Source organism: Ornithorhynchus anatinus, chromosome X1 (assembly GCF_004115215.2).
Source record: "Ornithorhynchus anatinus isolate Pmale09 chromosome X1, mOrnAna1.pri.v4, whole genome shotgun sequence".
Taxonomy (NCBI): Eukaryota; Metazoa; Chordata; class Mammalia; order Monotremata; family Ornithorhynchidae; genus Ornithorhynchus; species Ornithorhynchus anatinus.
In genome coordinates, this window is record NC_041749.1 from 7,910,814 (window position 1) to 7,934,397 (window position 23,584).

The window sequence follows — 23,584 nt, forward strand, 5'->3', positions numbered from 1 at the left end:
GGATGTAGAGGAAAGGGCGGATTTTAGCCATGTTGTGGAGGTGGGACCTTCTGCACACAAGAAACACTGAATAGATACCATTGATTATTTTATTCCTTAGCTATGTTCAAGAAAATTTGTAAGGAAATATCTATCAAAAATTTATGATGGCTCCGCCACTTTGCTCTGTGACTTTGGGCACAGTTACCTCATCTGTAAGATGGGGATTAAGCCTGCGAGCCCCACGTGGGACAACCTGATGAACTTGTATCTGCCCCAGCGCTTAGAACAGTGCTCTGCACATAGTAAGCGCTTAACAAATACCAACATTATTATTATTACCCCAGCGCTTAAAACAGTGCTTGGCACATAGTAAGTTCTTAACAAGTACCATCATCATCATTATTATTATAGATTAAAATAAATTAATTTTATTAATTTATTAAAATAAATTATGGGTATGTTCATAAATGCTGTGGGGCTGAGGGTAGGGTGAATATCACAGAGCCAAAGTGCATTACTGACACAGAAGGGAAAGGGAGTAGGAGAAATGAGGGCTTATTCAGGGAGGGCCTCTCGGCGGAAATATGATCTTAATAAAGCTTTGAGGGTGGAGAGAGTGCTGTTCTCCCGTATATGGAGGGATAGGGAGTTCCAGGCCAGAAGGAAGACAAAGGCAAATGTCAGTTGCAACACAGATGAGTTTAAGGGACAACGAGTAGGTTGGAAGTGGAAGAGCCAAGCTTGCAGGCTGGATTGTAAAGGAAATCAGTGAGGGAAGATAGAGGGCAAGCCGATGGAATGCTTCAGAGTCAATTAGAAGGAGTTTCTGTTTGATGTGGATGCGGATGGGCAACCGCTGGAGGTTCTTGAGGAGTGGGGAGACGTGGAGTGAAAAATGATCCGGGCAGCAGCGAGACAGCAGGCTGGGAGGTCAGTGAGAATCCTCATGCAGCAGCCAAGAAGGGATATAATCAATGCTTGGATTAGTTAGGAGCTGAGAGGCAGAGGAGAAGCCTGAAAAGGAAGAGACAGGGAGATAGGAGGAGAACCAAGAGACGACAATATCAGCAAAGCTACGGTTGGATCATTCTTTTCAGGAGAAGGGGGTGGTCAACACTGACGAAGACGGCTGAACGGTGAAGGAGGATTAGGATGGAGTAGAGACCTTTGGATTTGGCAAGAAGGAGCTCATTCGTGCAAATACAATTGATTGTATTTGCTTAGGCAGTTTCTGCCAAGCAAATGGGGTGAAAACCAGATTGGAGGGGTTCAAGAAGAGAATTGGAGTAGAGAAAATGGAAGAAGCTGTGGGTGTAGGCAGTTCACTCGAGGAGTTTAGAGAGGAATGGTAGGAGGGAAAAAGGGGTGATAACTGGAGGGAGCTTTGGGTTTAAAGTCGGGGGAGGGTAGATTGGAGATACATGAGCATATTTGAAAGCACTGAAGTCAGCGGAAAGTGAAAAGTTGAAGATGGCATACATAAATGTACATATCACTCTCTAATAGATAATCCAGTCACACTGGTCTCACGTTGCTTGATTTCATAAAGTTGTCACAGTTACATGTTTGAAAAGATGTCAGAGACTTGCTTCAGAGTAAACAGATTGCAAAGAGAATGGCACTATGCTTATTAAACCCCAAGGATATCATTACCCCTCTATGAACCTTTCTTCTAAACACAATTATCTGTTTTATCTTTAAAAGGGTAATTGAGTTTTTATAGAGAAAATTTATTTCAGATGATTTAATGGTAGCCATGTCCTGAGATTCCAAAGTACAGAGAGGGCTGTATTACTCCCTTCTTTCCGTTTAACATACAATTGGGGCACAGAAGCCGACTTGTTGACATACTCTGTGTAAGGGAAAATGTCCATCATTGTGAGAGATGTCAAATTCGGCTAGTGCTGGTTGTTGCTGGACTTCTTGTCTTGTGCCGTCGAGTCGTCTCCGACCCATAGCGACACCACGGACACATCTCTCCCGGAACGGCCCGCCTCCATCTACAATCATTCTGGTAGTGGATCCATAGAGTTTTCTTGGTAAAAATACAGAAATGGTTTACCACTGTTTCCTTCTGCTCAGTAAACATGACTCTCCGCCCTCGACTCTCTCCTGTGTCGCTGCTGCCCTGAATGATGATTTTTGACTTGTAGCATATTACCTTCCACTCGCTTGCCACTGCCCAAGCTAGGAATGGAATGGCTATGCCTCTGCTTGACTCTCCCTCCTATAGTCAAGACTGGTTTAGGACTGACTGGAAATTCTCCAGATGTGACCCTGAGAGGAATGCTGGACTTCAGCAGCAATCGGACAATCCAGCAGCATGGTCGAATGGGAAGAAAATGTGCCTGGGAGTCAGACGACCTGGGTTCTAATCCCCAGTCTGCCAATTGCTTGCTGTGTGACCTTGGACTAGTCACTTCACTTCTCCGGACCCCAGTTACCTCCTCTATAAAATGAGAATTCAATACCTATTCTCCCTCCTATTTAGCTGTGAGCCCCATATGGAATAGGGAGTGTGTCCAACCTGATAAAATTGTATCTACACCAGCACTTAATAATAATAATAATGTTGGTATTTGTTAAGCCCTTACTATGTGCAGAGCACTGTTCTAAGCGCTATGGTAGATACAGGGTAATCAGGTTGTCCCACTTGAGGCTCACAGTCTTAATCCCCATTTTACAGATGAGGGAACTGAGGCACAGAGAAGTTAAATGACTTGCCCACAGTCACACAACTGACCAGTGGCAGAGCTGGGATTCAAACCCAGGACCTCTGACTCCCAAGCCCATGCTCTTTCCACTGAGCCACGCTGTTTAGAACAGTGCTTGACACATACCGTATAATAAATATCATTTTAATGAAATCAATGGCATTTATTGAGCGCCAACTGTGTCCAGAGCACTGTACTAAGTGCTTGGGAGAGGACAATATAATAGATTTAGTAGAAACCTTCACAGGGAGTTTAAAATCCAGAGAAACACTCTTCTCCAGAAAGTGGCAGCAACACAAAGCAAGCAGGCAGTGTATCTAAACATCCATTCTCCACTCCCAAATCTGAAGTAAAAGCTTTTCTTTCATCTGTGCTCCTGATTAATCGAAGTTTGGAATAGAAATGTGTCTCAGGTTGCTAATAATAATAATTTTAGTATTTGAAAGTGCTTACTATGTAACAGGCACTGTTCTAAGCACTGGGGTAGATACGGTATAATCAGGTTGACCCAGATGGGGTTCAGAGAAGCAGCAAGGCTCAGTGGAAAGAGCACGGGCTTGGAAGTCAGAGATCATGGGTTCTAATCCCTGCTATGCCACTTGTCAGCTGTGCGAACTTGGGCAAGTCACTTCTCTGTGCCTCAGTTACCTCATCTGTAAAATGGGGATTAAGATTCTAAATCCTACGTGGGATAGCCTGATTACCTTGTATCTACCCCAGCGCCTAGAGCAGTGCTTGGCACATAGTAAGGGCTTAACAAATACCAACAATATTATTATTGTTATTATTATTAATCCCCATTTTCCAAATGAGATAACTGAGGCATAGAGAAGCTAAGTGACTTGCCCAAAGTCACCCAGCTGAGAAGTGGTGGAGCTGGGGTTAGAACCCATGCCCTCTTACTCCCAAACACACGCTCTTTACACTCAGCCACGCTGCTTCTCAGGTTGGACACAATCCCGGTCCCACATGGAGCTCACAGTCTCAATCCCCATTTTACAGATGAGGTAACTGAGCTACACAGAAGTAAAGTGACTTGCCCAAGGTGCCGTAACAGACAAGTGGCAGTGTCAGGATTAGAACCCATGACTTTCTGATTTCCTGACTCATGCTGCTATGCTGCTTCTCAGTACTCCAGCGCTTAGAACAGTGCTCAGCACATAGTAAGCCCTTAACAAACACCATAATTATTATTATTAAGTGTTTGGAAGAGTAGAGTAGAATGATTCCCTGCCCCAGAGAACCTTACACTTTTTACATTCTACTCAGGGAGGCAGACCCTTAAATAAAACCTATCCCACTTTGTAATAAGAGGCACGTGTTGATTTTTCAATGGAACAGTTTTTGAATTCAGACTGCAGCATCTGTGAAGATCAAATCTTCTTTAATTGGGACAGCGGATTCATTTGAAATGTTGTTCTCTGTAGCAGCTGTGGCTACCTCAGATCAATTGTTGGAAAGGAAGCAGTGTCATCTTTTTTTCTTTTCTACAGCCAGATGGTTGATCAGCGCACTGAGAGAGTCTGGTGGTTAAGCATCACCATTATTCAATTAAAATAGAGAACTAAAATTTCGCATCAGAAAGTTTAAGTTTTGCAGGACATTCAGTGACTGTTACATTCAAGTTGAATAATGTTTCACTGTGAAGAAGGGAATCTCCATGGTGCTTTTCAAAGAAATAGTGATGATCTGAAAAATGAAGAAATTCTAAATTACTGCTTCCTCAGGAATAATGAACTCTGCTTCTCTTCCCGGACTTAGCAATTAGCCGCAAAGTTTAAATCAACTGTACTACTGTGGCTCAGAGCTAAGAAGTAGCACTTAATTGATTATATCATTTTTATGACTGAGAGACGTGAAAGATGTTCATATTGTCACTGTTATTCCTGGCTTCAAGTGGTGATTTCATATAGTCTAAATATGCACGATGGTAATTAATTGATTTCGACACCATCCAGAGGGGTAAATATCAAACTGTAAAATAGAACCGTGTGGCCTAGAGGAAACAGCATGTGGGTCTGGGAATTAGAGGACCTGGGTTCTAATCCTAGCTCTGCCATTTGTCTGCTGTGTGACCTTGGGAAAGTCACTTAATTTCTCTCTCTCTCTGTTTTTTCATCAGCAAAAATGGAGATTTAGTGCCTGGGCTTCCTCCTCTTTAGGATGTGAGCCCCCATCCTCTAGATTGTAAGCTTATTGGGGGCAGGGAACATATCTGTTTCTTCTTTTATTGTACTCTCCCAAGTTCAATAAATTCATTCATTCATACAATAGTATTTATTGAGCGCTTACTCTGTGCAGAGCACTGTACTAAGCGCTTGGAATGTACAATTCGGCAACAGACAGAGACAATCCCTGCCCAATGAAGGGCTCACTGTCTAAACGGGGGAGACAGCAAAGAAAGCAAAACAAAACAAAAACAACATCAAGATAAATAGAATCAAGGAGATATACACCTCATTCACAAAATAAATAGGGTAATAAATAATATATACAAATGAGCACAGTGCTGAGGGGAGGGGAAGGGGGAAGAACAGAGGGTGGGTGGGGAGGGGGAGCAGAGGGAAAGGTGGGGGCTCAGTCTTGGAAGGACTCCTGGAGGAGGTGAGCTCTCTAGGACTTTGAAGAGGAGAAGAGAGTTAGTTTGGTGGAGGTGAGGAGGGAGGGTGTTCCGGGACATCATTAGGACGTGGGCCAGAGGTCGATGGCAGGATAGGCGTGAACGGGGGACGGTGAGGAGGTAGGTGGGAGGCGGAGGAGCGGAAGGTGCGGGGTGGGCAGTAGAAAGAGAGAAGGGAGGTGAGGTAGGAGGGGGCAAGGTGATGGAGGGCTTTGAAGCCAAGAGTGAGGAGTTTTTGTTTCGTGCAAAGGTTGATAGACAACCACTGGAGGTTTTTGAGGAGGAGAGTGATATGCCCAGAGCGTTTCTGCAGGAAGATGATCCGATCAGCGAAATGAAGAATGGACTGGAGTGGGGAGAGGCAGGAGGAAGGGAGATCCGAAAGGAGGCTGACGCAATCATCCAGTTGGGATATTATGAGAGCAATAAATATAATTGAATGAATGAATGTCGAACCTGATTGTCTTGCATGTACCCCAGCACTTAGTACAGTGCTTGGCACATGGTAAGCATTTAGCAATTTTTTAATGGTATTTGTTAAGCATTTATTATGAGTCAAACACTCTCCTAAGCGTTAGGGTAGATACAAGGTGATCAGATTGGACACAGTCCATGTCCCACACGGGGCTCACAGTCATGTAGGAGAATGAACGGGTATTCAATCACTATTTTAAAGTTGAGGAAACTGAGGCACAAAGAAGTTAAGTGACTTATGCAAAGTCTCACAGCAAGTAAGTGGCGGAATCAGGATGAAAACTCAGATTCTCTGGCTCCCAAGTCCACGCTTTATCCACTAGGCTAAGCTGCCTCTCAATTACCACTTTTAAAAAAAGGGTTGACTGCTCACAGTAGCAGTAAATAAATATCTTTGATTAAGTCAGTCAGTCAATCGAAGTGTGTGGGCTGGGTTGTAGTAGGAGAATAGCGCGGTGAGGTAGGAGAGGACAAGGTGACTGAGTCCTTTAAAGCCAACGGTGAGGAGTTTCCGTTTGATGCGGAGGTGGATGGGCAACCTCTGGAGTTTTATAAGGAGCGGGAAAACATGGACTGATCATTTATGTAGAAAGATGATCCAGGCAGCAGAGTGAAGTGTGGACTGGAGTGGAGAGAGACAGGAGGCAAGGAGATCAGCAAATAATAAGCTTGGTATTTGTTAAGTGCTTACTATGGGCAGAGCAGTGATCTAAGCGCTGGGGGATACAAGGTGATCAGGTTGCCCCACGTGGGGCTCACAATCAATCCCCATTTTACAGATGAGGTAACTGAGGCACTGAGAAGTTAAGTGACTTGCCCGAAGTCACACAGCTGGCAAGTGGCAGAGCCGGGATTCGAACCCATGACCTCTGCCTCCCAAGCCCGGGCTCTTTCCACCGAGCCACGCTGCTTCTCCTGAGAGGTGGATACAGTAATCAAGGTGGGGTAGGATAAATGCTTGGATTAACATGGTAGCAGTTTAAATGGAGAGGAAAGGGCGGATTTAGTGAGTTAGAGAAGGTTGAACCGACAGGATTCAGTGATAGAATGAATACGTGACCACAGAGAAAGGAGTCAATAGCAAGAGAGAGGAGTTTGAGTTGCATTAAGTAGGCTAATGTGAGGCTTAGAGGAGAAGCCTTAGCCCCATGGCACTTAAGCATATATCTGTAACTTATCTGGGGAAGCAGCGTGGCTCAGTGGAGAAGAGCCTGGGCTTCGGAGTCGGAGGTCTTGAGTTCGACTCCCAGCTCTGCCACTCTTGTCAGCTGTAATAATAATGTTGGTATTTGTTAAGTGCTTACTATGTGCCGAGCACTGTTCTAAGCGCTGGGGTAGAGACGGGGTAATCAGGTTGTCCCACGTGAGGCTCACAGTTAATCCCCATTTTACAGATGAGGTAAGTGAGGCACAGAGAAGTTAAGTGACTTGCCCACAGCCACACAGCTGACAAGTGGCAGAGCCGGGAGTCAAACTCATGACCTCTGACTCCCAAGCCCGTGCTCTTTCCACTGAGCCACGCTGCTTCTCATATGTCTCATGTGTGACAGTGGGCAAGTTACTTAACTTCTCTGTGCCTCACTTACCTCATCTGTAAAATGGGGATTAACTGTGAGCCTCACGTGGGACAACCTGATTACCCTGTATCTACCCCAGGGCTTAGAACAGTGCTCTGCATAGAGTAAGCGCTTAACAAATACCAAGATTATTATTATTATTTATCTCTCCCGCGCTGTAGACTATGAGCTCACTGTGAACAGAGAATGTGTCTCTTTATTGTTAAATACACTACTCTCCCAAGTGCTTGGTACAGTGCTTTGCACACAGTAATACGATTGAAAGAATGACTGAATGAATAAATGAAGAATTTCTGACTCTGAATGCATCGGAGTCCAAGGCACACACTGATCATGATATAATGATGTTTTTAATTAATTTGAATAAATTATAAAGGGACTTTTCAGAGCCTCATCATTAACCCAGCCCCGCAGCACTTATCATGTGCTGTTATACTCTATTTTCCCTCTCTGTAATTATTTCAACATCTCCCCCGTCAACTGTAAACTCCTTGTGGGGAGGTTCTGTAGCTACCTACTCTACTCTATGTAGAGAGGCAGCGTGGCTCAGTGGAAAGAGGCCGGGCTTGGGAGTCAGGGGTCATGGGTTCGAATCCCCACTCTGCCACTTGTCAGCTGCGTGACTGTGGGCAAGTCACTTAACTTCTCTGTGCCTCGGTTACCTCATCTGTAAAATGGGGATTAACTGTGAGCCTCATGTGGGACAACCTGATTACCCTGTAGCTACCCCAGTGCTTAGAACAGTGCCTTGCATATAGTAAGCGCTTAACAAATATCAACATTATTATCATTATTATTACTTTCCCAAGCACGTAGTACAGTGCTCTGTGTCCAGTAAGCATTTAATAAATACCACTGATTGACTGATGGTTTGCCAGCCTAAGATTGACATGGCATACTCTTTTGGTAGCAAATCCCAAACTATTATTGGAAAAATATTCCAAATTGAAAAAGCCCCTCAAAACTTTGACTTTTTAAAATCTGCTAAATAAATTTGAGAAGAGTTTTCTAGTGCAAACATCTGTAACTAGGAACCTGGGGGAAAATTAGGTAAGTATTAATGACTGAACTAGAATGCCTGCCTATTCTGCACATTGTATTTTCCAAGCAAGTCGTTGGCTGATTTCTTGTCATTTGACTTGTATTTATCTTTGGTGCCTTATTATCATATTTGCCATATGTTTATTGTTCACTGGTGAGATGAACACAGCTGGCAAAACACAGTGAATTAGTCATTACAATGATAACCTGTCTAATGAAGAAAAATACAACTTTTTATAACATTTCTCTCAACAGTCCTAACTTCACATCCCATTTAATGTTTTCTAGTCTTATTTATCTATCACCTTTAAATGGTACAATTTGATCCCCATAACTGTTTAAGGAAGCATGTAACTACTTTAAATGCATGATATTACTTGGTATTTTATCATACACCTGTATTAACAAGTTGTATATTCAAAAGGCAAAATTATTGAGTTTTCTGAAGTGATAGTTATGACTATGAAGATAGTTGGTTTTTCTAGTAGAAAAGAGAAAGACTAATCATTTTAAATTATCTGATATATCTAACTGTATTTCAAAAAATGTTAACCATTTACATTAACCGTTCAGTTAACCACATAGACTTAATGATTGCATGTTGTTGCATTCCTAATTTTCCTCTATGAAAAACAAAATTTAGTGTAATGTTGAAACCTACAGTAATGGATAGAAGGAAAGGAGTGTTTAATCATTCAAACATATATATTGCTAGTATTTAGCACAAACTAATTAATTAATGTTGGTATTTGTTAAGCGCTTACTATGTGCCGAGCACTGTTCTAAGCACTGGGGTAGACACAGGGGAATCAGGATGTCCCATGTGGGGCTCACAGTCTTCATTCCCATTTTACAGATGAGGTAATTGAGGCGCAGAGAAGTTAAGTGACTTGCCCACAGTCACACAGCTGACAAGTGGCAGAGCTGGGATTCGAACTCATGATCTCTGACTCCAAAGCCCGTGCTCTTTCCACTGAGCCTTTACAGAAGGGGCTGGAAACATTATTCAGATGTTAAAAGCATAGTTCCTTGTTAGTTGCTTATCATTTTCAAACCCAGGAGCTAAATGTTTTGCTTTCTGACTGTGGCAGGGGAGTTTGAAAGTTATCTCTAGCTTTTGACTGCCGGTCCTAGATCCACCAGACTAAGCTTGTTCCGTGATTATAAACATGAGAAAAGAAGTATTAAGGGAGACAGGTAAAAGTAGACTAGACTTCTAGACTGTGAGCCCATTGTTGGGTAGGGATTGTCTCTGTTGCGGAATAGTACTTTCCAAGTGCTTAGTACAGTGCTCTGCACACAGTAAGTGCTCAATAAATACGATTGAATGACTGAATGAATGAAATAGGTGACATATCCTTTGAAATATGGTCAAATGGGTGCTTGGAAACGATTGAAAATGCATTCTCCATATCCATTCGCCTAGAAAGGAAGCTTCTCTAAATTGTTGTAGTAGTATTTATTAATCACTGCGTACTAACAGAACCAACTTTGATAATCCTCGTTGAAATTCCAACCCTGTTGCAAGTTTAACGTAACTCATTCCTCAGTCCAAGTGGAAGCTGTCAAAATCTAGGCGCAGTGAATAGAGTACAGGCCTGGGAGTCAGAAGGACCTGGGTCCTAATACCAGCTCCACCGCGTCTGCTCTGTGACCTTGGGCAAGTCACTTAATCTCTCTGTACCTTAGTTACTTCATCTGTAAAATGGGCACTAAGACTGTGGTTGATATGTTTCCTGACTGCAAGGAGTTTACAGTCCAGAGATGAATGGGTGACGAGGTAGAAAGAGGTAATTTGAGATCCGATAGGCAGAAAGGAATCAAGTGCTTAGTACAGGAATGAAGTGCTTAGGAGAAGCAACGTGACTCAGGGAAAAGAGCAGGGGCTTGGGAGTCAGAGGTCATGAATTCGAATCCCAGCTTGCCACTTGTCTGGGCAAGTCAGCAAGTCACTTCACTTCTCTGTGCCTCAGTTACCTCATCTGTAAAATGGAGATTAAGACAGTGAGCCCCATGTGGGACAGGGACTGTGTCCAACCTGATTAACTTGTATCTACTCTGGCACTTAGAACACTGTTTGGCACACAGTAAGAGCTTAACAAGTACTATAATTATTATTAATTATTACTAGGATGTGAGCTCATGTGAAAAAGCAATAGTCTAATCTACCCCAGCATTTAGTCAAGTGCTTCACCCATAATAAGCACTTTACAAATACCACAAGTAGAACCAAGTTCCTTTCTCTTTCTCATATTCATACACTTATTCATTCACTCAATCATATTTATTAAGCATGTATTGTGTGCAGAGCATTGTACTAAGCCCTTAGCACTCTAATAACAATAATAATAATAATTTAGGTATTTGTTAAGTGCTTACTATATGCAGAGCACTGTTCTAAGCACTCGGGTAGATACAGGGTCATCAGGTTGTCCCACGTGAGGGTCACAGTCCTAATCCCCATTTTACAGATGAGGTAACTGAGGCACAGGGAAGTTAAGTGACTTGCCCAGAGTCACACAGTTGCAAGTGGCATAGCCGGGATTCAAACCCATGACCCCTGACTCCCAAGCCCGTGCTCTTTCCACTGAGTCACGCTGCTTCTCCTAAGCACTTCATTCCTGTACTAAACACTTGATTCCTTTCTGCCTGTCGGATCTCAAATTACCTCTTTCTACCTCGTTTCCCATTCATCTCTGGACTGTAAGCTCCTGGCAGTCAGGAAACATATCAACCACAGTCCTAGTGCCCATTTTACAGGTGAAGTAACCAAGATGCAGAGAGATTAAGTGACTTGCCCAAGGTCACAGAGCAGACAAGTGGCGGAGCTGGGATTAGAACCCAGATCCTTCAGACTCCCACGCCCGGGCTCTATCCACTAAGCCGTGCTGCTTAATGAGATGTCCTTTCCCTTGATTCTATTTATTGCTATTCTTTTTGTCTGTCTCCCCCCGATTAGACTGTAACCCCATCTATGGGCAGGGACTGTCTCTATCTGTGGCCGATTTGTCCATTCCAAGCGCTTAGTACAGGGCTCTGCACATAGTAAGCGCTCAATAAATCCTTTTGAATGAATGCTGCTTCGATAACGTGCAGTACTTAATGCGCAGTTTTGCCGAGCGGTCTGTGATGGACACAGAAACTAATCCTTTCTTTTCCATCGCTTTTGCAGCCGTTTCCTATACAAGTTACAAAAAAACCCCACCACCGGTCCCCCCCAGGACCACCTCGAAGCCCCTAATTTCCGTCACAGCACAGAGCAGCACAGAATCCACCCAAGACGCCTATCACGATAGCCGGACTCAGAGGATCTCCCCGTGGCCCCAAGACGGCCGCGGCCTCTACAACTCCACCGAAAGTCTGGACAGCAACAAGGCCATGAACCTCGCCCTGGAGACGGCGGCGGCCCAGCGCCAGGCCTCCGAGAGCCAGGCCGGCTCCGTGAGGACCAGCGACAAGGCCATCCTGGTGTCCAAAGCGGAGGAGTTCCTGAAGAGCCGAAGATCGTCCATCGGGATTCAGGTAGGCTGTGGCCTAGCGGAGAGAGCACGGGCCCGGGAGTCAGAAGGACCTGGGTTGTCATCCCGGCTCCGCCACGTGTCTGCCGCGTGACCTAAGGCGAGGCGCCTCACTCGCTTCTCTGTGCCTCAGTGACCTCATCTGTAAAATGGGGATAAAGACTGTGAGCCCTGTGTGGAACCGCGACTGTATTCCACCTGATTACCTTGTATCTACCCCAGCTCTTAGAACTGTGTTTGTCGCGTCATAAGCACTTCACAAATGCCACAGTTATTAATTATTAGCATTATTACTCCGTTCTGGGGCAAGTCACCCACCTTGGTTCTATACATTGAACTGGATGACTTGGCTACTCTGATGCTCAAGCAATCGATGCCCGGAGGCTTACTGTTTCTTGGGATTCACATTGCGGTGATGGTGCTATGAGGAATATTCTGTAATAAAGGTGCACGCCCGGGAGGAAAAGGAATGAATAAATCCCAGGGGAAATTACCTTATCATTAGCACCAGATGTACAAACGATATTGCTGACTTGCCAGGGGTGGGGGGAGGGTGGCAAGTTTATCTTCATCTCCTTTGGACTGTGTCCAACCTGATTATCTTGTATCTACCCCAGTGCTTAGGACAGTGCTTGGCACAGAGTAGGAGCTCAGCAAATACTGGGATTGTTAATACTGTTGTTGTTATTAGTGTTCAGGGCCCCTTTTGGAACAAGATTGCAGCTCTGAGACTTTTTAGGTCAACTGTGTGTATGTGTGTTCACGTGTGTGTGTGTGTGTGTGTGTACATGTGAATGCATGTATATGTGTCACGTCTCTGTCGTTACTTTTGTTTTAATACAGTTTACTGACTCACTGCCCACCATACAGGACTGACATCCGGTTTAGAAAATGGAAGTTAAAAATACCCCTCTTGGTGCACGGTTATTGACAACGATAGTCTCATGAAACCTGGATAAGCGATGCATGTTCTCTTGATGATATTAGGACAAACCAATTCATGAGTCAGATGTTCATTTAAGGAAACCGAACTTAATTTCCTTGGCTCCGCGGAGTGCGATATGGCATCGTTGGGGCTGGGGAATGCCAGGGTCCTCAAACTAATACTGAGGGTTAAATAGCGGAAGCAACTTGGCCAAGTGGAAAGAGCACTGGACTGAGTAGGAAAACCTGGGTCCTGATCCCAGCTCTGCCACGTGCCTGCCGGGTGACCTGGGAGAAGTCACTTCACTTCTCAGTGCCTCTCGGCTTCCACGTCCGTAAAAATGGGGATTCAGTACCTGTTCGGTTAATCAATCATATTTACTTAGCGCTTACTGTGTACAGAGCACTTGTACTAAGCGCTTGGGAGAGTACAACATAGCAATATAACAGAGACATTCCTACTTAGACTCTGAAGCCCCCTTCGGGACATGGACTGTGTCCAACCTGATTATCTTGTATCTACCCCAGTGTTTAGTATAGTGCTTAACGCCTAGGAAGCACTTTGCAGATACCACTATTATTACTATTTGATATTATTGAACTATTTCTCCAAAGCATTTAGAGCTCCATCACGGTCAACAACACGTCTCTTCCTCTCCCCCGGTAGATCTTCTGTTCTCAGCAGTGACCTATTGCGGATCTTTCCACGACCACCTTTCTCAGACAGGAGATGTCACCCTCGCGGGTGTGGACAAAGAAGAACGGAAGCTCTGTGAAGGCAGGGATCATTTTATAAACTCAACTGTCCTCTGCCAACCACTTACTAGAAGAGCACTAATGAACGACTACCGATTGACTGCTAGGCAGAGATGCCTTTTTTCCCCATTGCTAAGTATCAATTTTTGAGGGGTTTTTGTAGATTTAGGGTTCATTCACTCGTATTTATCGAACGCTTATTGTGTGCAGAGACTGTCCTGAGTGCTTGGGCGAGTACTATACAACAATAAACGGACACATTCCCTGCCCACAATGGTATGGCAATTATTAAGCGCTTACTTTGTCTCAAACACTGTGCTAAGCACTGGGGTAGATACATGATAATCAGGTTGGACACAATCCCCTTCTAACGTAGAGCTCATAGTCTAAATGAGAGGGAGGAGGATTTAATCCCCATTTTACAGATGATGGAACTGAGGCACAGAGAAGTGAAGTGACTTGCCTAAGGTCACACAGCAGGCAAGTGGTGGACCGAGGATTAGAACCCAGATCCCCTGTCTCCCAGGCTCGTATTCTTTGGGCTGGGCCACACTGTTTCTTGAAGGGCAACAAAAAATGTAAAAAAAGAGCCAGTGAAAATAAGCATGTAAATAGAATATGTGCCTATAACTATGTCCACAGGTGAATAGGTAGGTGCTCATTAACGCACCAACTGCTACACACAGAAACACTCTCAGGAGACAGTCGTCTTACTGCCAGAGCAGAGAACCAGGTCAGATAGGCTAAGGAACTAAGCAAAATCATCACTTAGCAATTACTGCTGGATATTGCTTCACCACTGAATGATCTTATTGTCTGTCATAGTGGTTTTACCCCCTAAAGCGCTCCGATGTCCACTTAAAGGCTCTCCAAATCTAAGCAGTTCACAAGTCCAAAGGCAGATCTTCATTCCATGTTCTTGTATGAAATGAAATCCACCCTAGTCCCAGCTTTTAATTCCTTGAGTCACACGTGAGTGGGTTTCACAACTTCTTTTGAGGATAAATTACTGGTGTCAGAACATTTTATCTTTGGATTTTTTTCTGCCACCTCTTTGACTATGCCATACGTGAAATCTTTGACTTTTTTACACCATAAAAGTGGCTTAGATCCTTTCATGTGGCAATTATTGCTTAACATAAATTGAGTTTCTATTGCCTCTTGATCTAATGTATGAGCTAGGCGTTTTGCATAAATTGTGTTTTTGGTGTCATTTGGCTTGATGGGTTGGTTAAAATATTTTACATCGATTATTGTTAATTGCCAATTATTGCTGCAGTTCCAAGGAGGGACCTTGATGATAGCAAATTAGTTTGTAGTCACAAATTCTCTCTAGTTTTTCCCTGTGTTTCAAGAGAGTCTCTGTCCGGGCTGTAGCCGAAGAAAGTAGATAATAATAATAATAATGATGTTGGTATTTGTTAAGCGCTTACTATGTGCAGAGCACTGTTCTAAGCGCTGGGGTAGATACAGGGTAATCAGGTTGTCCCACGTGAGGCTCACAGTCTTCATCCCCATTTTACAGATGAGGTAAGTGAGGCACAGAGAAGTTAAGTGACTTGCCCACAGTCACACAGCTGACTGGTGGCAGAGGCAGGATTCAAACCCATGACCTCTGACTCGTAAGGGGGAGATGGCTGATGGAATCCCTGCAGGCAAAGGAAGCAGCGTGGCTTAGCAGATAGAGCTCTGGGCCTGGGAGTCAGAAGGAGTTGGGTTCGAATTCCTGCTCTGCCGTATGTCTGCTGTGTAACCTGGGGCAAGTCACTTCACTTCTCTGTACCTCAGTTACCTCATGTGTGAAATGGGGATAAGAGTGTGAGCTCCAAGTGGGACAGGGACTGTGTCCAAGCTGATTAACTTGTATCAGGCCCAGCATTTAGAACAGTGTTTGGCACATAGTAAACCCTTAACAAGCTTGACCTTGGGCAAGTCATTTCACTTCTCAGTTACCTCATATGTAAAATGGGGATTGAGACCGTGAGCCCTGTGTGTCCAACCTGATTTGCTTGTATCCACCCAAGTGCTCAGTAGAGTGCTTGGCTCATAATAAGTGCTTAACAAATATCGTAATTATTATTATTATTTATTATTATAGTGCCCTGCACCGAGTAAGTGCTCAATAAATACACTGATTGACTGACTGAATTAAGATGGTCCAGGCCTTTGTCAGAGCTGCTCCTTGGCAGAGTTGATGATTCTCCCTAGGCTAGAGCTCTGCGAGCCCTAAGGCCTCTCAGCAGCACCTGAAGAAGGTGGCCACCGCATCCATTCCATGCTTTCGCAGCATGGCCTATTGCATGGAGCCCGGACCTGGGAGTCAGATGGGCCTGAGTTCTAATCCCGGCTAATCACAGCTACTTGTCCACCCTGTGACCTTGGGCAATACACCTAACTTCTCTGTGCCTCAGTAAAACGGGGATTAAGACTAAGGGACATGGACTGTGTCCAATCTGATTAGGCTATATCTACCCGAGCGCTTAGTACAGTGCCTGGTACATAGTAAGTACTTAAAAAATACCTTAAAAAAAAAGAAAAAGATCTCATCCAGCACCCCAGACACTTTTCCCCAGGGCTTGTCGTGCTCGGAGAATGGTAACCATTTTAGCTAAGAACGATAATCACTGTTGTTGTGGGCCTGGAAGTCAAGAGGACCTGGCTTTTAATCCCGTCTCCGCCACACATCTGATGTGTAACCTTGGTCAAGTCACTTAACTTCTCTGGGCCTCAGTTCCCTCACCTGTGAAATGGGGATTAAGAGTGTGAGCTCCATGGGGGACTGGGTTTTGCTTAGCCTGATTAACTTGTACCTACACCAGTGCTTAAAATAGTGCTTGGCACATAGTAAGTGCTTAACAAGTACCATTATTATTATTATTATTATTGTACTATTATTTTATTAAGCATTTACTATGTGCCAAGAACTGTACTAGCCATTTGGGTAAGGACAAGTCAACCAGGTCGGACACAATGTCTGTCTCATATGGGGCTCGTTCTAAGTGGGAGGATGGAACAGGTATTGAATAGATACAAGTTAATTAGTTTGGACACAATCCCTGTCCTGCCTGGGGCTCACACTCTTAATTCCCATTTCACAGATGAGGTAACTGAGGCCCAGAGGAGTTAAGTGACTTAAGAAGTTAAGGTGTTAAGAAGGGTTAGGTAGACTACAATTATGTTAGTTTAAGAGACTCTTCCAATGAAGTCGAAAGCCACTGCCACCCATTCCTTTCATCTCTTAAAAACATAGCCCGTTTCTCCCTAAACACACAAATCCAAACCCTTCTGTTTTCACCTCCTTGAACAGTCAAACCACCATGGTCAAAAGTATTTAAACCAATTTAAAGAGTTGGCTCAGTGGAAAGAGCCCAGCCTTGGGAGTCAGAGGTCATGGGTTCTAATCCCGGCTCCGCCGCTTGCCAGTTGTGTGACTTTGGGCAAGTCACTTAACTTCTCTATGCCTCAATTACCTCATCTGGAAAATGGGGATTAAAACTGTAAGCCCCAAGTGGGATAAGCTGATCACCTTATATCCCCCCAGCGCTTAGAATAGTGCTTTGCACATAGTAAGTGCTTAACAAATACCACATTATTAGTAGTATTATTGTTATTAAATACATCTCATTTCTATGATCTTCCATGGTTGAGAAATATGCCTTGGGCCTTTATGAGCAACAACATGATTCTAGGTTGTGATTTAAGTTTGAGCATATTTTTAATAAAACCAAAGAGGAAACCAGAAGAGATAGGAAAAAAAAGGTCAGTTGGCCTCCTGGGTCATTGGAAAATACCAACATCTGGTCAAAATGCAACCTGCAATGGTTTCAAACTGATCCTGAGGTGATTCTGATGAGAAAAATGTTCATCGTTCGTTATCCGTCCAGTTGGAGTGAAAACACAGCAAGATGCATTTCAACCATTTAAAAACATCAGGGCAGGAGAGCTATTTTTTTTTTACATGTGTATCCTTTTGCCACATTCAGGCATAATCACTAAATGCAGTGCTAGATAGTGATCAGAGAGTTTCAAAAAATAAGAGAGCCTGGTGTTGGGAAGACCAGGAAGAAAAGTTCTTGTCAAAAAGACACTTGCATCTGTGTTATTTAAATTGAAACTTTCAGATTTAAAATTTGCATGAATTGTCATTATTTTTAAAAAATAATCATTACTATTTTCCCATGTTCTTTTAGGAAAAATATATGGTGGATTAGTTCAAAACTTGCTTAGTAGGAAATAAGCATCTTGTAGAAAATTTGTTATAAATTAATTGTTATAGTTTGTAAATTGTGTGTGACTTTTCTTATCAACATGAAAAGCTCATTGAATGTGGAATAGATATCACAGTCCATACCTTTTACCTGACTCATATCAAGAAATACCTAAGGCCTTTCAGGATCAGGACTCCTAAACCATGATTTATCATTTCAGCTCTGTTATTGGTTAATAAAGAGGCAGTGGAGAAATCTGTTAACATCTTAGTATCCTTCATGGTATACTTCCCATTTTTAGGACAATGCTTAGGACACAGTAAGGTCTTAACAGATTCCGCAATTATTGTCAAGATTGTTAACTCCCATCTTCAACGATTTTGTGAGAATCGATTTTTTTTCCTCAGAGAATAATCAAGCATCCAATCTACCTGTCAAATTGAAAATCTCCATTATCCTCAACTCTTTTGATTCCACTTTATTAATCCAGAAGTTATTTTATCCCGGTCCTTCTATCATCCTTGTATTTAAAATTCCGACTTTCGTACTGCACTCTTTGTAGCTACAGCCATTTCATCTAAGAAGGATTTGCCGATTACATTTAATTCTTGGATTGATAATAGTTCCCCGAAGGAGATAAAAAAGGCTTTATATCAAATCCAATATACTGCCTTACTATTGCAAGATTTTTGAAAGCATTATTGGAATGCAAACTGGAATTTGTGGGGCGAGTATTTCTAATTTGGGTTTATTCAGATAAACAAATCCTCCATTACCTGTAGGCAGTAATTACTGCTTATTAAGTTGGCATTGGGGGTGATGTCAACGTTCTTTGCATGCAGCAGTAGTTTGAGGCTGGAATGGTGATGTATGGCACTAGAAGCCCAGATTCTAGAGACAAATTTCATGGGATTTCTTACACAGGCAGTTACAGGTATTTGATCTCAAGAGAATTAGTCTCTGTTGTTTGGGTCAGGTTTTCTCATTATCTTTGGATCGAGCCTAGTAATAATATTAATAATTGTGGTATTTGTTAAGCTCTATTTGCCAGGCACTGAACTCAGTGCTGGAGTGGTTATAAGCAAATTGGGGTGGACACAGTATCTGTTCCACATTCATTCATTCAATAGTATTTATTGAGTGCTTACTATGTGCAGGGCACTGTAGTAAGTGCTCTTGGAATGTACAATTCAGCAGCAGAGAGAGACAATCCCTGCCCAATAACGGGCTCACAGTCCAAACGTGGGGCTCACGATCTTAATCCCCATTTTACAGATGAGGTAAATGAAGCCCAGAGAAGTTAAGTTGCCCAAAGTCATACAGCAGACAAGCGGGAGATCCGGGATTAGAACCCAGGTCTTTTTGACTTCTAAGCCAGTGCTCTTTCCACTAAGCAATGCTGCTTCTCAGAGCTTTCCTAACTTTACCCCAGGGCCATTGGTTTTGCTGGCAGACTATTACTCTCAACATCTTCAAAGCCATACGAAAATTTCCTCTCCTTCAGACACCCTTCTAATCTCTCAACTCCCCACCCTCTTCTCCCTCCCTTCCGCATAGCCTATGCGTTCGAATATCTACCCATGAGAAGCAGCCTAGCCTGTTAAAAGCAGCCTGATCTAGTCGGTCAGTCAAATTAGAAGCAGTGTGGCTTAGTGGCAAGAGCACGGGTTTGGAAGTCAGAGGATGTGGGTTCTAATCCCGGCTCTGCCACTTGTCTGTCGTGTGACTTTGGGCAAGCCGCTTAACTTATCTGTGCCTCAGTTACTGCATCTGTAAAATGGGGATTAGGAGTGCGAGCCCCAGGTGGGACGACCTGATTACCTTGTATCTCTTCCAGCGCTTAGAACAGTGCTTGGCACATAGTAAGAGCTTAACAAATACCATAATTATTATTTTCTCAGTCATATTTATTGAGCATTTACTATGTGCAGAGCAATGTACTAAAGGCTTGCGAGACTACAATATAACAATATAACAGACACATTTCCTGCCCACAACGTGGTTACAGTCTAGAGGGGGAGAGAGACATGTATAGAGATTTACAAATTACAGTTATGTACATAAGTGCTGTGGGACTAGGATGGGTGATGAATAAAGGGAACACATCAGAGTGATGCAGAAGACAGTGGGAGAAGAGGAAAGGAGGGCTTAGTCAGGGAAGGCCTCCAGGAGGAGAGGGGCCTTCAATAAGGCTTTGACGGGGACAATGAAAGACTGATCTGTATTTGTCAAACCGGTGTTTGACACCCTAGCCCTCTATTTAAGAAGGTCATTTGTGGCTATTATGATGTCCGACACGGGTATGATGTCGTCTGATTAGAGATAGCAATCCTTTTTTGTATGGTGGGTAAGCATTGTGGGAAGTGAATTCTGCTGGACATAACAGGATTATTTTTATCTCTTGAGTCCCCTGTGATTCTACAGGATTTTCATGCTGAGAATTTTGGGGAAAAAAAATCAACTCCAGTAAAATCTCTTCAAGGGATAAGTGCACATTACTGAACTTCATGAAAGTGCTTCTGTGAGTCTGTTTAGGCAAACGTAGACTTCAAGAATCCTCCAAAGAATGACCGATTGTGGTTGCAATTTGTGCCTTGCTGAGGACTGGACTGCTGTCAAAGCTGATGTACACCGACCAATCAGTCAGTCAGTCATATTTATGGAGTGCTTTACTGTGTATTTAGCACTGCACTACTCGATTGGGAGAATACAATATAACAGTATTGTAAAAGCGCAGTTGATGGGGGGTGTCAGAGGAGGAGCATGCAAAAGAGAGTGAGAATGAGAAGCTAGAGGGGTAGGAGGAGAACCAGGAGAGGAGAGTATCAGTGAAGCCGAAGTTAGATGATGTTTCCAGGAAAAGGGGGAGGTCGATAGAGTCGAAGGCAGCGGAGAGGTCAGGGAGGATTAGGATGGGGTAGAGGCCTTTAGATTTGGCACGAAGAAGATAATAATAATGTTGGTATTTGTTAAGCGCTTACTATGTGAAGAACACTGTTCTATGCACTGGGGTAGATACAAGGTAATCAGGTCGTCCCACTTGAGGCTCACAGTTAATCCCCATTTTACAGATGAGGTAACTGAGGCACAGAGAAGTTAAGTGACTTGCCCACAGTCACACAGCTGACACCTGGCAGAGCCGGGAGTCGAACCCATGACCTCTGACTCCGAAGCCCAGGCTCTTTCCACTGAGCCACGCTGCTTCCCATGAAGATCATTTGTAACCTTTGAGAGCGTGGTTTCTGTGAAGTAAAGGTGGGAAATGTGAAGCAGGGTAGTAGTTTGATGGAGAGGAAAGGGTAGATTTTATCTAAGTTGTGAAGGTAAAACACGTAGAATTGAGCCAAGGACTTTTCTCATTCAACCCACAAATTGAACGTGTGGGTTGAATGAGAGAGATGAGTCAGGGATCATGCCAAAGTTCTGGGCTTGTGAGCTGGGGAAGAACAAGATTTGGGTGGGAAGGTGAAGAGTTCTGTTTTACCCATTAAGTTGGAGGCGTCGGCAGGACATCCATGTAGACATGTCCTGAAGGCAGGCGGAACTGTGAGCTTGTTCATTCATTCATTCATTCATTCATTCATTCAGTAGTATTTATTGAGCGCTTACTTTGTGCAGAGCACTGTACTAAGCGCTTGGAATGTACAAATCGGCAACAGAGACATTCCCTGCCCTTTGACGGGCTTATAGTCTAATCGGGGGAGACGGGCAGACAAGAACAATGGCAATAAATAGAGTCAAGGGGAAGAACATCTCATAAAAACAATGGCAAATAAATAGAATCAGGGTGATGTACATCTCATTAAACAAAATAAATAGGGTGATGAAGATATATACAGTTGAGCGGACGAGTACAGTGCTGAGGGGATGGGACGGGAGAGGCGGAGGAGCAGAGGGAAAGGGGGGAGAAGAGGGTTTAGCTGCAGAGAGGTGAAAAGGGGGGTAGAGGGAGCAGAGGGAAAAAGGGCGGAGCTCAGTCTGGGAAGGCCTCTTGGAGGAGGTGAGCTTTAAGTAGGGATTTGAAGAGAGGAAGAGAATTAGATTGTCGGAGATGAGGAGGGAGGGCGTTCCAGGACCGCGGGAGGACGTGGCCCGTTACTTAGCCACGTTACTTAGCTTGTTATTAGGCAGGGATTGTTTCTATCTGTTGCTGAATTGTACAGTCCAAGCACTTAGTACAGTGCTCTGCACATAGTTAGCACTCAATAAGTACAATGGAATGAATATGGCACTGCAGAGAAGGAGAGAGGGTCAGGGCTGGAGAAGGTCCGGGCTTGGGAGTCGGAGGTCATGAGTTCGAATCCCACTCTGTCACTTGTCAGTTGTGTGACTGTGGGCAAGTCACTTAACTTCTCTGTTCCTCAGTTACCTCATCTGTCAAATGGGGATTAACTGTGAGCCTCATGTGGGACATCCTGATTACCCTGTATCTATCCAAGCGCTTAGAACAGTGCTCTGCACATAGCAAACACTTAACAAATACCAAAATTATTAGTATCATTATTATTATTATTAGATATGGGAGTCTTCAGAGTAGAGGTGGTAGTTGAAGCCCTGAGAGCAAATGAATTCTCCAAGGGAGTAGATAGAGAAGGAGAATCATAATCATAATAGTAATGGTATATGTTAAGTGCCAAGCACTGTCCTAAATGCAGGAACAGTGAACCCAGAACTGAATCTTGAAGGACTCCCACAGTTGGGAGGTAGAGGAAGAGCCTGCAAGAGAGACTGAGAAGGAATGGCCAGAGAGTTAGGAAAGGAAAGGATGATCTAAACAAAGCCAAGGGTAGATCATGTTTCCTGGGGTCAGTGGTGGTCGATGGAGTCGAAGGCAACTGAGAGGTCACTGAGGATTTTGATATGATAGAGCCTGTTGGATTTGGCACAAAGACCGTCGCTGGCGACCTTAGAGAGAACGGTTTCCATATTCACTTCATTCGATCATATTTAATAATAATAATAATGTTGGTATTTGTTAAGCGCTTACTATGTGCCAAGCACTGTTCTAAGCGCTGGGGTAGACAGGGGAATCAGGTTGTCCCACGTGGGGCTCACAGTCTTAATCCCCATTTTACAGATGAGGGAACTGAGGCACAGAGAAGTTAAGTGACTTGCCCACAGTCACACAGCCGACAAGTGGCAGAGCTGGGATTCGAACTCATGAGCCCTGACTCCAAAGCCCATGCTCTTTCCACTGAGCCACGCTGCTTCTGAGTGCTTGGGGGAGTACAATATAACAATAAACAGAGTCCCTGCCCAGAATGAGTGTACAGGAGAAAGAAGCCAGATTGGAGTAGATAAAGGAGAGAACTGGAGGAGAGGAAGTGGAATCAATGGGTGTAGACAATTCCCTCAAGGAATTTGGGTAAGAATGGTAGGAAGGAGATGGGGCAAATGGCAGGAGAGGGATCCATGTGGTCAAGGGAGAGTAAAAACCTCTCTATGGATCGTTGAAGTCCTCAGAGTTGCAACATATTCATTTCTTGGTTTCAAGTATTTACATGAACTTCATACCTACGTTCCTCTTTTGATCGTAGGAAAGACTGAAAGTGCTTTGCACTCATACAGAAAACGATCAGCCCCTGGTTCCTTATTTGAACAGTAAAAACAAACAAATGAAAGGCTTACTGAACTAGCGGCACTGAACAGAGTTACTGCATCTGCATAATTTGAAAAGATAGAATTACTCTGCACATCTGAAGTGGTTATGTAAAATTTTGTAAAACATTGTAGCAAAACAATTATCCCCAAATGAATGGATTTTTTTTTC

The 23,584-nt window shown here is 43.7% G+C and overlaps 1 protein-coding gene across 1 annotated transcript in view; it reads left to right on the plus strand.

Moving 5' to 3' along the window:
* The window catches only part of DLGAP2 (DLG associated protein 2), a 756,498-nt gene that overhangs the window by 702,936 nt on the left and 29,978 nt on the right, over positions 1 to 23,584 (plus strand). The window contains exon 10 of the mRNA XM_029051803.1: positions 11,581 to 11,930. Within this exon, the coding sequence (XP_028907636.1) occupies positions 11,581 to 11,930 (350 nt within the window). The remainder of the gene's footprint in view (positions 1 to 11,580; positions 11,931 to 23,584) is intronic.